Source organism: Pygoscelis adeliae, unplaced genomic scaffold, assembly GCF_000699105.1.
Source record: "Pygoscelis adeliae isolate BGI_AS28 unplaced genomic scaffold, ASM69910v1 Scaffold13, whole genome shotgun sequence".
In the NCBI taxonomy this organism is placed as follows: domain Eukaryota; kingdom Metazoa; phylum Chordata; class Aves; order Sphenisciformes; family Spheniscidae; genus Pygoscelis; species Pygoscelis adeliae.
This window is the reverse complement of record NW_008824499.1, coordinates 2,932,206-2,947,063: the sequence shown is the minus strand read 5'-3', so window position 1 is coordinate 2,947,063 and position 14,858 is coordinate 2,932,206. Positions and strand designations below refer to the sequence as shown.

The 14,858-nt window shown below is 34.4% G+C and overlaps 1 protein-coding gene across 1 annotated transcript in view; it reads right to left on the bottom strand.

Moving 5' to 3' along the window:
• The window catches only part of DENND4A (DENN/MADD domain containing 4A), a 60,101-nt gene that overhangs the window by 29,099 nt on the left and 16,144 nt on the right, over nucleotides 1–14,858 (bottom strand). The window contains exons 4-12 of the mRNA XM_009321453.1: nucleotides 14,057–14,306; nucleotides 12,366–12,435; nucleotides 10,605–10,774; nucleotides 9,654–9,895; nucleotides 7,276–7,342; nucleotides 3,810–3,868; nucleotides 3,002–3,146; nucleotides 2,254–2,429; nucleotides 295–395 (exon numbers count right to left, since the gene is read on the bottom strand). Of these exons, the coding sequence (XP_009319728.1) occupies nucleotides 295–395; nucleotides 2,254–2,429; nucleotides 3,002–3,146; nucleotides 3,810–3,868; nucleotides 7,276–7,342; nucleotides 9,654–9,895; nucleotides 10,605–10,774; nucleotides 12,366–12,435; nucleotides 14,057–14,306 (1,280 nt within the window). The remainder of the gene's footprint in view (nucleotides 1–294; nucleotides 396–2,253; nucleotides 2,430–3,001; nucleotides 3,147–3,809; nucleotides 3,869–7,275; nucleotides 7,343–9,653; nucleotides 9,896–10,604; nucleotides 10,775–12,365; nucleotides 12,436–14,056; nucleotides 14,307–14,858) is intronic.

Here is a 14,858-nt window from a genome sequence, read left to right as displayed (position 1 = left end):
TGCTTTACTATTCCCTTCTCATAAAAGCTCTGCATTTTTTTTGGTACAAGGATAACATCAATACAAAGGGCTACCTATTGAGCACTGCCTTATATATATGGAAGTCTCCTCCACCTCAAAAGCCCCTACATGGGTTCTAATCTCTGGACTTAAAGCACGGATTTTCCTGTTCTGTATGAAAACATTATGTTTAGTGTAATGGGTGACTTAAGAACATGTTTAATTAACTATATTTATCTGTTAATGTGGCACACTATACCAAATGTAAATCTTACTATGTACTTTCCCACTCACATTCTGCCAGTTGCTGATACAAATTACTTAAAGTGTTCATCAGATTTTTACAAGGTTTCTTTGGTAAGATCTTCCAAGCAATAGCTTTCTTATCTCCCGTTCTGGAAGGAAAAAAAAAAGTATGAGTATACACTGGAATATGTGTGTATATAGGACTATATTCCAAGATTTTTCTACCCCACCAGAGAAATGGGAGAACAAATACAATTTGCTCCATTAAAACAGGACTGAGAAGGATTGAAAACCAACCAACCAAGTCAAACTTGATTTACTATATGGAGATTTGATCACAGCCATCCAACCAATGCCCCATGTTTCAGGATGATTACGCAGCCACACTCTTTAGCACTGAAATCAATCCACTTAGAACTCATGAAAGACGAATTAATAGTGTGCCATTGCACAAGCAACCACCACACATGCTCTGTTCTGAGCTGTAATTACCTAAACTAGGATGGAGATAATGACTAGAATGCTCATAGTAACCTGAAATCCATTTGATATGACAACTGCTCTGTGTTTAGTGCATATAGATTTGGACTTAACTATATCATTATCATGATGAAAACAATTACAACATTCTTTGTCAACAGAGGGCACCAGCAAGCCTCAAGACACTATTGGTCACATCGTTGCAAGAGTTGTAAGCGTTTGACACTTTTTTTCCATACGATGAAATGGAATTAATCTGTTTGAGAAAATACATAGAAAATCAGCTAAAAGTAGAATGAAAACAGAGATAATTGGAAATAACTTATTTCCATTAATGAATATGTAGCTAATTAGAAAAATACCAGAAGACATGCACAAACATATTCCTCAACTTCGGTTTTGGTTTTGTTACTTTTTGCTTATCGCAGCCTAGTTTGAACTAGTTCATAAAAACTTCAGAGCAGAATTGCTGTACAAACTTGGTATCAGCATAAAATCCTTAGCAAAAGTTTCTATTTACAAATACTTAATATATGCAACCTTCTCTAAAGCCACACACAACTACTGAAGGAAAAATAAATGCACAAATAAGAAAATTTAGGAAAAAAATAGTTTAGTTAGGCATAGTAATGCTGAAAGACTGCTACCAACAGGATGATACAAAAGAACACTGACCAAAGACTTTGAGAAGTTACACTAAGTATATACTGAGTATATTAAACATTACACTGAAATAAAAGTTTAATTCCGAAATACAAGTTTAATTAATTCTGTATGTTTTATAATCTTGAATTAGAAGCCTTACCCTCTTCTGTTTTTGTATCACATCATCACAAGGAAACAAACAGTTCTTTGTTTTGAATATCATAACAATATGGACTGCTTCCCAATGGTTTTAACAGTGCACTACTGTCCCTTACTAGTATTTTAGATACTAGATATTAGTATTACAGAAAAACATAGTACTCTATACAGTTCTGAAAGAGAAATATAATACTGCTATTTCAGTTTGTTAATGATGGCATGATTCTAAGTCTTAATTAAGACTCTCTCACCCTTGAAAGTTCACATCTCTAATTCTCAACATGAAGTTCCTATACTTCATATTGATATGAAGTATGATTTAATTGTTATAATTTTCAAGTAGATGCCCATATGAAGATACTAGAATTTCTTCAACACTAAGAAAGCTGATCATGAAAAATGGAAGTGACTGTTCTCCAGGGACAATGAAGTGAGACACAGTATGGCTAATCCAGGAAACGTGCCAACGTGTGCCATAAGATTTTAACGTAATGGAATAAAAGGCAATAATGTTCTATGAGGATTTGTACCTCCGCCCTGTTGTGTTGAACAGGAGATACCATTTCTAGCACGCTCATTTCAGAGAGGATGATACATTAGAAAGTTCAGAGGTTTAAAACAAACAACCCCCCCAAAGTTTTGCCAAAAAGCTAGTTTTTGCCTTTGAAAACAGGAAGCAAAAAAAAAAAAAACACAGAAGAAAAATTGTTAATAAATACTTACTGAGAAATTGTATTGGTATCTAGGTCAACACAGCTAACGTCTGGTGGAGGGTCATAGATATCAAAATATCTTGAATCAATTCCCACTATGAATGGGCATGGTGCACTTAACACATCTGCCAGTGCCAAGGGACACAGAGGAATATATGGGCAAGGCCAGTGGAAGGGAAATATCATCTTTGAAAATACATGGAGACAAAACCATAGGTTAAACACATATAATAATATAGTCTATGCAAGTATAAACCACACTTCACTAACTGCCACTTCAAAATTATTTAACGTGACAGATAATTATTACTGAAAGTCGAGATGCAGATTATTAAATAAAAGATGCACTGATTTCTCTAAAATTCAAATTTGCAGGAAAAAGCTCTTCAGCATAATAGACTGTATATAGCAGAGGTAGCAAAACAATGCTTAGTGAAGACAGGCAGGAAAATAACATGCATTTAAAATTCTGCAAGAGAGAATACAGTGCTATTTGGGAAAATCAGGAACTCTTATTTAGTGCATTGTGATGACCAAACAACACACTTATTTACACACAAAGAACCAACAACAGTTACTCTTTCTCTTCTGTCTTCATGGGATATCATTAGCAACATCAATTTTTCTCTCTAATGATCTTTATTTTTCTTATTTTTAAGTAACATCTAAGCCTAACAGCACTACTACTAATTTTAGATTTTATCTAAAAAACATTTTTTTCCACTTACAGATGTATAATTAAAAAAACCATTACTTACAGAGACTAATGCCTCTGTCACACTAGTAAGGACAGAAGGTCGCAATGAATGGATGAGAATTTTATGTTCCGTCACAGCAAAAACAAGTAGAGTTACTGCATTTTCAGGTCCTAAATTCTGAAGTAGTGTAGAAAACTTGCCCCCACTGTTACAGAATATAAACACACTGATGAGTTACAACCATAAAAAAATGTTCAATAACAAAACAGAAAACAAGGCATTAGAGTACGATTTTATAAACGTAAATCTGCAAATCTTTCTTTTAAAGAAGATTGCGAGGCAGACTACTCGGTACACTTCACTGTTCAGTGAAGAATGGTTACTTCCCAATAGTAACCATGGTTCCTTGAGACTCTTCAATCAGTCTAGACTATTTTCAGGATACGTGCATGATGATTTTTCTTTTTGAGAAGCAATTTACAGAGAGACAACATGCGTTTCTTTAATCATTCTCCTGCACTGAGACACAAAAGTTAAGACAGTCACAGAACTTCTTCAGTTACTACCTTGCAATACAAAAGCTGCACTATCTTGGGAGACCAGGTACCAAATCCTAGAAAGGGGATCTAACAATCTATATTCTGCCTCAAGAACCACTAAAATTATTTGAGAAAACACAGATATTGTTCATTAAGTATGTATCCTTGTCAGGGCGCAGGTCTAATCACGTAAATAAATTTCAGATACACTAGCTACAAAAGGCACCAGACAAGGTAAGTTAATTTGCACAATTACAACTCAAAGTACCAAATCTTTTCCACAATGTAAATCAGAATACATTTCACAATGTGAAGATACTGCTACTTGCCTCAGTGGAAGGGGTGATGACACAGGTTGGCTAAGAATCAGGTTATCATGTGGAGATAGCTGAAAAAAGATTTTAAAATACATTCTTTTTATTCTGAACTTTGGAAATATTTATTAGAAATTACACAAAGAACACCTAAAAATAAAATTTAAGCCAAGTTGAACCTTACATATCCCAGTTGTAGAGCACTGTAAGAAGTGGTATGCAATGCTACGCATCAGTATCTTTTAGTAAAAGCCAGGCAAAACACGATCTTCCTTTCTTGGTCAGAATTGAATACATCGCATATTCATAAAGAGGAATTTAACCTAGCTAATCCTTCAAAAAATTGAACATATTAACTGCTGAAAAAGGAAGCCTTCTGTATTTTAAGGGAAGTGAGGACCTATAGTTCACACACAGCTTTCAGGGGCCGGGCAGGATTCTTTTTGGATTTAGGGGGAAAGAGATGGGTAAAATGCATGAAGGGGAACGATGGCAGATCGTAATGTAAAGTAATATTTTCTTTGGAAGACATGAGAATTAGGCTCTTAGCTGGTAGAAACGGCTCCAAATTTGCATTAGTTGACAATCCACAACAAAGATCTTAATTCGTATTTTTTTCTTACAGTGAGATGACATCAGGAGAAATCATTCATATATTCAGCATGAATAGGATTCAAATGAGTACAAGAATACAGATACACAATCAATTTATCAAAGCTCAAGTGATGTTTTCAGCCATAGTAAACCCAAGGTAACAAGATACCAGTTAGCTTGATCCTCTCTGCTAAGTGGTCGTGCATTTTCTATCTATTGTATAAAAGCACACATACGAGTAGCAATAGTAATTCAGTAAGTCACAGTAACTCGTACAACTAAGCTGCAAGTTCAGACAACTTTTAGTAACATTTCATTTTTGAGTATGTTTCACTTTAGACCCCACCACATATGACCAGACAATAGAAGTTAGAAGATCAGATGAATTAGTAATACAAATGCTGAAGCACTAAGTCACCCAACACTGTGCCTGGACAGACACGCAAAACATAGGACATTAACAGGAGTCTATGCAATACTGGTTCCTTGCATATTTCACATAACAGAGCTTTTGAAGGCTGATGATACATTTAGCTTCAGTGACAAATGAGGATGGCCACACCACTCTACATGCTAGATTTGTCTTCAAGTAAGTCACCTTGTGACAACCACCACCATTAGCTTGTTCAGTGAAAGAATTCAGACACTTCATTTTTTCAGCCTGAGGTAACCTTCATAAACTACCCTCAGAAAGGAAGCATTGGCCTAATGTCCTATGACTTTTGTGTTTCAGCAAAAGCAGATAAACACAATCAAGCATCTATTCAAAGAGCATGTCTCCCTTAGGCAGAAGGGGCACTTACTGCCCCCGTTCTTCAGAGGGAGAAACATATTACTCGATGTGCTCTTGAAGTTTGCAGGTTGTGAATACATCATTAGAACAGGAACATCTGTGTAGTAAGGGGATGGTAGGACATGGAGAATGAAGTTTAGCAGATTTTAGATCAGAAACAACCCATCAACAATGGCAGCTGGAAACTGGCTATCGGGAACATTTCTGAATGTTTTACTAGTGGCTATAATTTCTTTGAAACTTAAAAGTCAGACACATGCCGTGTTCTCTCTCACTTGTAACAGATGCTAAGAAGGATCTAAGAATGGGTTACACATCCAGACTGGCATACATGTGGTTACTAAAATATATCAGGTCTCATTTTCAGAAAGCATATAGGCACTTGCGAGACATTCTACAGCAACACATATTCAGAAGGATTTGCTATACTAATTATTTAGCAAAAGACTACCATGTCATATATTCAGCATATTCAAATGAATATGCATGTTTTACATTAACAAGCTTCAGAGAGAAATTACTATTTCTTCAATGAAATGGAATCCTAAAAGCTTGTAATTTTCAAGAATACAGGCATTTCTCCCTCTATTTTTGGGAAAACATCTTAGATACAGTCACCTGTGATTTTATTCAGTGCAGTATCAAAGACAACTCAAAAGACCCTGAAAGCAGCGTGAAGGAAGTACTTATTTGTAGACCTCAACAACCATTGCTTACTTTAAAAGCAGCGTGTTCTCCATCTGTACTATCAGCTACTAAAGTTGTACTAACTTGACACATACAGCATTTTGAAAATAAGGTGTAACAGACAATTTCACATCACTTACATCTAGGTCCTCAGACTTTGTTCCGGGATATACACCCATGCATACTTTGACAGAGCTCCCTAAAAATTCAGACTAAAAAGATTAAATGTTTTTCTCTAAACTCACTTACAGTTCTCTGTAAATGTGTTTAGTGTTCCCTAGCACAAATATTTTATTGAATGTGAATACAAAAGAAAATCCCAAGATGTAAAAATATTGGGTTTTGAATTGAACTTTAAAATCATAATACAAGTGACAGAAGTGTCAGATACAGTTTCAGTATAACTATTCTCCAATGTCACTTCTTCAGAATATCCAAGTACATTAAGGAGGATCTTTAATATTCAATACATTCTATAAAGACATAACCCAAGATTGTATTTACTCTGAAAGACTTCACTAGCATATGGGCTACTACATTAAGACTGAAAACTGCACAGGGCTCTCTATATTTTATTTCATACAAGAAGTAAGAGTAACATCACTTTGTAACAACTTATTCAAAACGACAGGATTGGTAGAATAACTACAACCGGAACAGAGATGTCTTTTCTCAGCAATTAAACCGCTCTACCCTTTTTTCCTCTTAGGAGGGGAAAAAAAAAAAAAAAAAAGGAGACGACTTAATAATACTTCACTTAAGAAGTCTTTGAGATAGGGATTTCCTCTCCTACCAACAGTGACATGGGTGAAGTTTCAAATAACAGGTAACCTAATCCTAGCAATTATATCATTTCACTCACACACAGTAAGATATGCTAGGTCTTGCAGGTAGGACAGAATAAGGGTCATAATTGATAAAGTGTCCCTCTGTTGAACGTGCGTGGCTCCTGAAGTTTTCAGTAAGAGCTATCCATTATGTAGAGGACAGCATGATGCCCTTTGGGAAAACAGGTAATCATTAATATACTCTTCACATCTGGTTTTAATTATATTTATTTAACACTCAGCCTTCATACAGTAGCAAGAGGAAAACAGTTCAAAAGCTATTGTAAAAATCAAACCAGATGCCAACTTTGAGTAGTTTTTCCACTAATTTCCATGTATTCTGAAAAAAAAAAAATTAAGTTCTAAGCTCACTAAACAGTATCTTATATCTCGTTAAAGTCCTTAACTAAACTGGAAACAACAGTGAGAAATCTGTAAAAATTAAGTGTATGAATTCAGGAAAAATATCCTGAACAAAAAGAATTTGAACATAAAAATTACATTTTCCATTTAGTAACCTGTTCAACAGCTGTTTTGTCTTCACTTAAGACATAGCTATTAAGAAGAAATTTACACTTACCTGAACTAGAATTCTTGGCCTCTGAGGGGATGGAAAAGGAACTTTGTGCATGAAATGGGAAATGTGTCTAGAAGAAAAGAAAAATACTGATTTAGTAGAAATTATGATCTTAAACTGCTTTACCTCAAGACAAAATTATTGCCAGTAAGACAAATTATTATATAAAAATGGCACATACTTATTCAGAAGACAGAGAGCAAAAAAACCAGCCCCTAAATCCTATGGGAATATTCTGACCTTGAAAACCTATTTTTCTACTAGTGACAACCAAAATGGCAGGCCAGATTATCCTTCAGACTACAAGCTTGGTTTGTGAGACTGAGAAATTACAAGGAGCCTTTTTTTATTTAAAAAAAAAATTGTAAAGTAGAAATATTGATGTTTGAGCATAACAATACCATTTTACAATCCTGCTTCTGAGACTGGCTTGAAATAGCACTATACCTCAGAGACTAGCACTGGTTATTTGCAAAAAAAATATTCACAGCTGAGTATCAAGGAGAGTCATTAAGTTCATCCGTTTTCTTCACTTCCAAATACAAAATGTTATGAAAGATTTCTGATTAAAAAAGTGTTAAAGTTTTTCCATATACTACAAATACAGAAAAATGTTTTTAAAATTTGAGTAAGTTCTCAGTTTTATAAATTGATTAAACTTACAAAAGTTCTAAAAGTGTAGGAGTTCTACATAATACACACTTTCACATTAAAAGAAACTACACACAATCAGTAGAAACTCAGGAAGAAACAGGTAATCCGTAACTGCATGCTACAGTACATACTTTACTGTGATTTCTGCAACTTTTACCATTATTCTGGCGCAGAAAACAACCAAATTTTGAAGAAATTCAGAGAAACCCACAAATAAGTGTTGATTTCTATAGAAGACTCATTTTACATGTTTCTGATTCAAAGCTATATATTTCATACTCATGCCTCAACGTATATCTCAATAATCTCAATATTACGCCGTTAGATGTATGGAAGAAAAAAACAACACACTTTTACTGTGTTCTTAATTTTGTGTACTTGTGCTAGGGTTAAACTTTTTGTTGCGGTTCTATAATCACATAACTGGCATTAACCAGAAGCAGTCTTGGGCCTCCTTCTTCACCACTCCCCAGCTGACCTCCCTTGTGTCAGCATCAATGTCTGTGCACCCACATGGCAATGAGAACAGGAAAGGAATCAGGCTGACAACGGATTTGGGGTTTTGTCTTTATTACCAGTGTATGAAGATGGTGGCAGAAATATGGAACAAAAAGCAAACATCAAAGGAAATGCCTGCTGCTTGCAGAAGTAGGGCTGACTGAAAATGTTCAAATACACATGTATGGCACAGACAACCTTCATCATCATTAGAATAGCCAAAGAAACTAGGCTAGATACTATATTAACTTCATGCAAGACAGCGTAGCTATATTTAAGCTATCCACAGTAAATTGACTAGTCAGTTTACAAATCAGAGAAATCAGAATAAGCAAAGAAATCTGTAAAATCAAAACTATTAAACCATTTATTATATTTACTTCTCATTTTATTCATTCCTGAAAGTAAAAAACCAAAAATAGTTCTCAGCTTAAAAAAAAACACAAAGAAAACTCTTTTCATTATTGGAAGTTTATGCTATCAGAATTTTAAAAGAAGTATAGTAGATACAAAGTAGAATAACGAAGTGGATAAACAATCACAAAAAAAGCTTAATCCACTAAGTCAAAGTCTCATAAAACTTAATATTGAAGTTTAATCAGAAAAAAGACTGATGTGTAATAAAATAAAAAAAGCAAATACTGCATCTGAAATCTAATGCATTAGAAAGTTACATTAGCCTAGAAATGTTAAACGGTATTACATATCAATTAGATACCAACCACTTCTTGGATGTAAGGATTTCCTCTGCATTTTAAAACGTGAAGTCCTTTACGTAAGAAGGAAATTAAGTTTATTTATCACAACTAGAGGAGAATTACTAGTGCAAAAAGTTCGATCTGCTTTATTATCTCTCATTACACAACAAATAGGTGACTGAGAAAAAAATGCAAAACTACATATTTCATTCTCCTAACTTAACGTATGCAACATTAAGAAAGGCTTTATAATCTTGCTCCTCCTAATGACTATGCTAAAGGGCACAAAGCTAATTAAAAAAGGCTTTCAGATAAACCTTTGCAGGCACTTAAATCACAAATAAAAATCTAGGGTTTTTCAGGAAGTAGGTAAAGGTACATTTAAGCAATGGAGAAAAGTGCTTACTCTAGTGTAACCATTATATTTAATGTTTGATGACTAAAGTCAAAAGGATATTATAGGAAACTTAGAAGTACAAAAAGAGCTCTCATGAACTGAAATTACTGTTATGAATTTTTGAAATTACTTACTTCTCAATGGGTAGGACATGCGGACCAGAAATGGAGTAACGATACAGAAAGGTAAGAAACTTCTTGAAAGCATCGAAGAAAGGCCAGTGAGAGAGCAGACAGATGCATTTATTTGTTTGAACTGTTCTGCATGTCTCTGACTTTCCCTCAACAGCAGCTGCTAATCCCAGTTGAGATTTTTGTTTCTCTGTGAGATTCTCTTCAGGATACAGTTCATAAAACTGAATAGCAGCACCATATACCTGCAAACAACACAATTGATTTGAAGTCAAAAAATCTGCCTCAATCTTCAAAGCAATCTAACAAACCCCAAACACGCAAGGAAAATCAAGTCTACATTACTGTTTGAAAAGTTACATTGATGCACCATCTTTTGAAGCAATCTATTCAGGAATATTCTTATGGCTGTGAAAATCCAGACTGTCTATTATTTATTTAAAACACTTAATGTCATATGAGAAAGAGTAATTTATGAAACGATTTAAGTGAGAGAAAAAATAATGATTATACAGAGTACAACTACAGTGAACTGCTCCTACAATTGCCTTTAAATCTATTTTAGGAATCCTTTATAAGCAACTCAAAGCAGTATTCCTCTGACATCCAATTTACTTTGTAGAACAAGTATATACATGCAAGGTTGTTTCCATGCTTGCAATGAAATTAGTGTATTTGCATGTATATGCAGTCAGAATTTTTATAGCTCTGTACTTTCAAAGGCTAACATGATTGGAAAGCAAAGGAGTACAGGTTTATATGATCAACAGTCCAGCAGTTAAATAAATGCAAGTCACTCTTTAAAGTAGTCTTTGAATTAAGCCCAAACAAATAGATTCAAGTTTGTCAATGAAAATATGCATTATCATCATCCTGAAAAGACAGACAATCAAGTTTTTTAACTTATATTATTAACAATGGTTTTGTGTGGGTTTTTTTAAGCTTTCAAAATACCTTTTCTGCAGAAGCGCCAGTTAGTACAAATGTAGAAAAAACTGGGAGGGGGTATTTACTGTTAGATGGCCAACATTCAATCGTTGCACCCATAGGTAGACAAAAAAGAGGCACAGATTCTGGTAATGGGAATGATTCATAATCTTCTTCAGGATATCTGCATATTAAACCTATAAAGGCAATTTGTAAAGAGGCAGTTATGTAAGGAAGAGCAGAAACATTTCTAACAGCTCATTGCATAAAAACACGCCCAGAAAAACTGTATATGAGTATACACTAACTTCAGAAGATCAGTAAAGTTGTAAATAATCAGGCATAGCAAATAGCTGGAAAGGGGCAGCACGCTCCCAAGGCCTGAGGAGAAATCACCTGACTAAAACATCAGACTGAAGTCCTACTCACTGTTCTAGGAACTATTCATAACTAATTTATCTTTTTCTGTTTGCAGGTTGTGTGCATCTCAGCTATTATTATAATAGTTCACATTCATCACTAGTATGAGTAAAGATTCAAAATTTAGTTAAAAAAGTGGTAACCTGAATAATTGAGAAATAAGACTGATGCTTTCAATTATGAAAGCAATTAATTCTTGCCAATAAGTTTTCTGGAAAATCTGATATGTTAGATACTAGATAGATTTTTTTTTTAATATCAATAGAATTGAACCAATTAATTATGCTGATCCACCTCAGCTGAGGATTCGTCTAATGTGCTACCAGACTAATGTGTTTAGACTTAATTTTAACCATAGCTGTGAAACAGAGTTCTGAAGCAGAGACTCTTAACATACAGGTCTTCAATTACATCATATGGCTGTAGCAATCTATCCTTTCTTATTGCCAACCAAGGGGACTCCAAACTGAGAATGAATATTGTGTGAAGGGCTTTAGGATTTCTCTGCATTAGAGAACACAATCGCTACACATTCTTTTCTAATATACAGTGAAATATTAATAAGCAATAAACACTGGTAGTCGAGAAGGCAGTGTATTTTTTTCCCCTCCAAGAAGCAAAATTTTGTGCAAGCTACTACCAGATGTGGAGCCTTCTAAAATTATTTATCTACAAATTTGTTGTCCACCTTTTAGTTAGTCCTAAACTACTGTGTTTACAGAGAGCAGCATCTCAAAGGGATATAAGTGAATTAAAGCTTAAGTCTGAATCATGCTCATGACTTGCACTCAAACAAAATCAGGGGTTTAAAAAAAATAAAGAAAAGCCAACACATTTCATCAGAGCCATAGCAAATCTAATTCTGTCTTATAAATAAAACAACAAAATAAAGATGATACACAATCCAAAAATACTTAAAGAGCTCAATGCCACTGATGTTCAGGGCAGTGTGGAAGTCTGCAGTATTCTTCAAAGCACTTCTTAAAGAAAAAGTGAACATGAAAATGCATCAAATAATTTTTGCAGTGTTTTCTTCTGCATATATATACACACACACCCTTAAGAGACAGTTATCAGCAACAAAAACAGAGGTGGGAGACACGCAGGTTTGTAGGAACCTATCAAAACACAACTGAGCTTCCAATTAAAAGCAAATTTTAAAATAAAATGGTCATGATACATAATTCTAAGGCTTATTTTAGGACATTATTTTAAAAGAATCATTCAGAGAAAGATTCCTTTTTGGATAATGCCAAGACGGTGTCTTTGTCAAATAAGTCTTCGATAAAAAAAAAAATGTATTACATTACAAATAAGCCTGTACATCCTGAATTGAAGATTAAAAAAAGCTAAATAGTAGTTACATACCAGCTTTATATGATATGGTGTTGGTTTTTGCCACAGACTTTTTATAACATAAATATACTGCTGAGCCCCACTGTAAAACAAAATAAATTATTGGATTACGTGATGAAGTATAACAAAAGGACATAACAAAAGAGTGGAGGAAAACCTCCTCTTCCTTGTTTACAAAGAACCATAATCTACACACAAAAACATAGAGCATTCAGATATAGGAATTTTGGGCCTGCTACACTATGCTTTCTGACAACAGCCACAAACAGATAACTGAAAGAAAAAGTACTGTTTTAGCTCTGAGCTAGCCAATCCATGGCAGGCATCAGCCTGACCTCTAAAACAGAACTGATTTATAGATTGAAGCATGACATTTATAAATTCTTCTCCAAAACATTTGTTAACACAACTACAGAATTTTAAGTACAATTGTCATCCATATAAATATTTAAACCTTTCTCCATTTTGTTAAACTTCTGGCTTAAATGTGTATATAGACAGATATACATACATGCACACATTTATGTATATACACACACACAGTGAAATGTTTCTGTTATTAACTACGTTTGTGTATTACTTTAACTTAATACTTGATTTTCTTTTGTTCCTGCATTTTTATTTTAATCATGCTAATCTTTACGCTTGATTCCTTATTCAGTCTGTGATTTCATAGTCTGTGAAACACTGCAGCATAACTTCATAGTTCTTGCAGCTTCTAAACAACAATTTTCTTTCTGGCATTGTTAATGTTTTTAAATATTTTTGAAGTTCTCAATTTCTGGACATGAGAATAAAGAACATGGAAAGCCACAGAATGGAAAAGACCGGCACCCTTTAAAGGCCACACAAAGCTTTTAGGGATGGGAGAAAGATACAGCAATTTCTGTAAGACAGCATTCTCATAACCCAGTCAACACAGGGACTGGTAGAACTGAAAAATCCATTTGTTAATGTCTACAGGCATTTATTTAAAAACAAGTACAGATCAGTTTCCATGATCTTTTTTACACAATACTACTCACATATGCAGTCAGCATGCCGATAAGCATGCTGACCCTATATTTTTGAGGACCCTACAAAAGCAAGCCTACAGGGCTGCAGATTCAACTAGGAGACACCTAAATATTAAGTTCCGCAAAGCAAAGTGCTGTGACACCTGTGTGTTTTAGCAGACCTAGCTTTGGAACCATATTAAGCATTTAAACAGGCTTACAGTCAGCAGCATCCAACATTGCTTATATGCAACTTTCGTCAGAGAATAAGTTTGTGAAACTACTGAGGACAATGACATTTATAAAACAGCATTGTAGGTAATAGGGGAGTTTAAAAACAAAACAGAAGGCAGCTATTAGATACAGAATTCCCATCACAACAGTAAAATCAGTGTCAGAAACAGCCGCATCTGAAACCTCCAGTTATTCGCATGGTGACACAACAGGTTCTAAGGACTAATCCAAAGCTGCTGAAGTCAGCATTTCTAAGTCAGCACTAAAAAGACTATTTGCTCCAAGACTTCCAAAAAGACTTTGTTCCAAGCAGGAAAAAAGAAATTTAATCCTCCAGCTCTTCCAAGATCTGATTTATCTTTGGAGAGTGCTTATCAAAGTTTTTCACCAGGTACTCTGAGAACTGTCACAAATACTCCACAAACATTACATCATTGAATATCAAGTGCTCAAAATCCAGATTTTGAATCTTACCATACTATTATTAAGATTCTTGTCAACCTTGCAGAACGTATGTGGAGGGGTTTCTCCTTTACTTGGTATGATTATACATATATCCGTTACAGCCAACGTGTTTTGTGTCATGTTTTCGGATGCTCTTCGGTAAGTGATGTACACTCTTTGTGATGAGGCACTGCCACTAATATTAGCAGGCCGACCATATGGAGTAGTTTGAATTATTTCACAACCTTGCTTTACTCTTTCTTTCCCATCATATAAAACCCTAGTTAAAATGGGATGAACAGAAGTCAGAAGGCACATAATATTTTTAAACACTTTGAATACTAATACTATACTAAGAATTGTAACTGAATAGTACTATTTTAACAGCAGCTCTTGTCTCATCTCTGATCAAAACGTTTTTACTGACAAGTCCAGGTCCCATTATCTCAAATTGCATTCTAGCAGAAAAGCTTCATGATGAAACTATACTAGTTTTCCTCACATATAATTGCTTTTAAGTGTTTTGTTTACTGCAAAATAGTGTTATTTTCAATTCAATTAATTTCAATTAATTTGAATTCAAGATTCATTGCCTGATCCTAAGAATGTCATACAGCTCACCTCTTTTCAATCTGTATTAAATAGGTTAAGCATCTTATCTCAACCAAAATATACACATTGAAAATTATAAACAGCTTTGAAAACTCCAAAATGCAAAAGGATTACAGTTGTCACTAAAATCCACTCAGTATGCATTTTTCCTACCATACTGGGTTACAGTATGCTCAAGACAACAAGTATCTTCCTGTTTAGAGTTTTGCCTTATATTTTA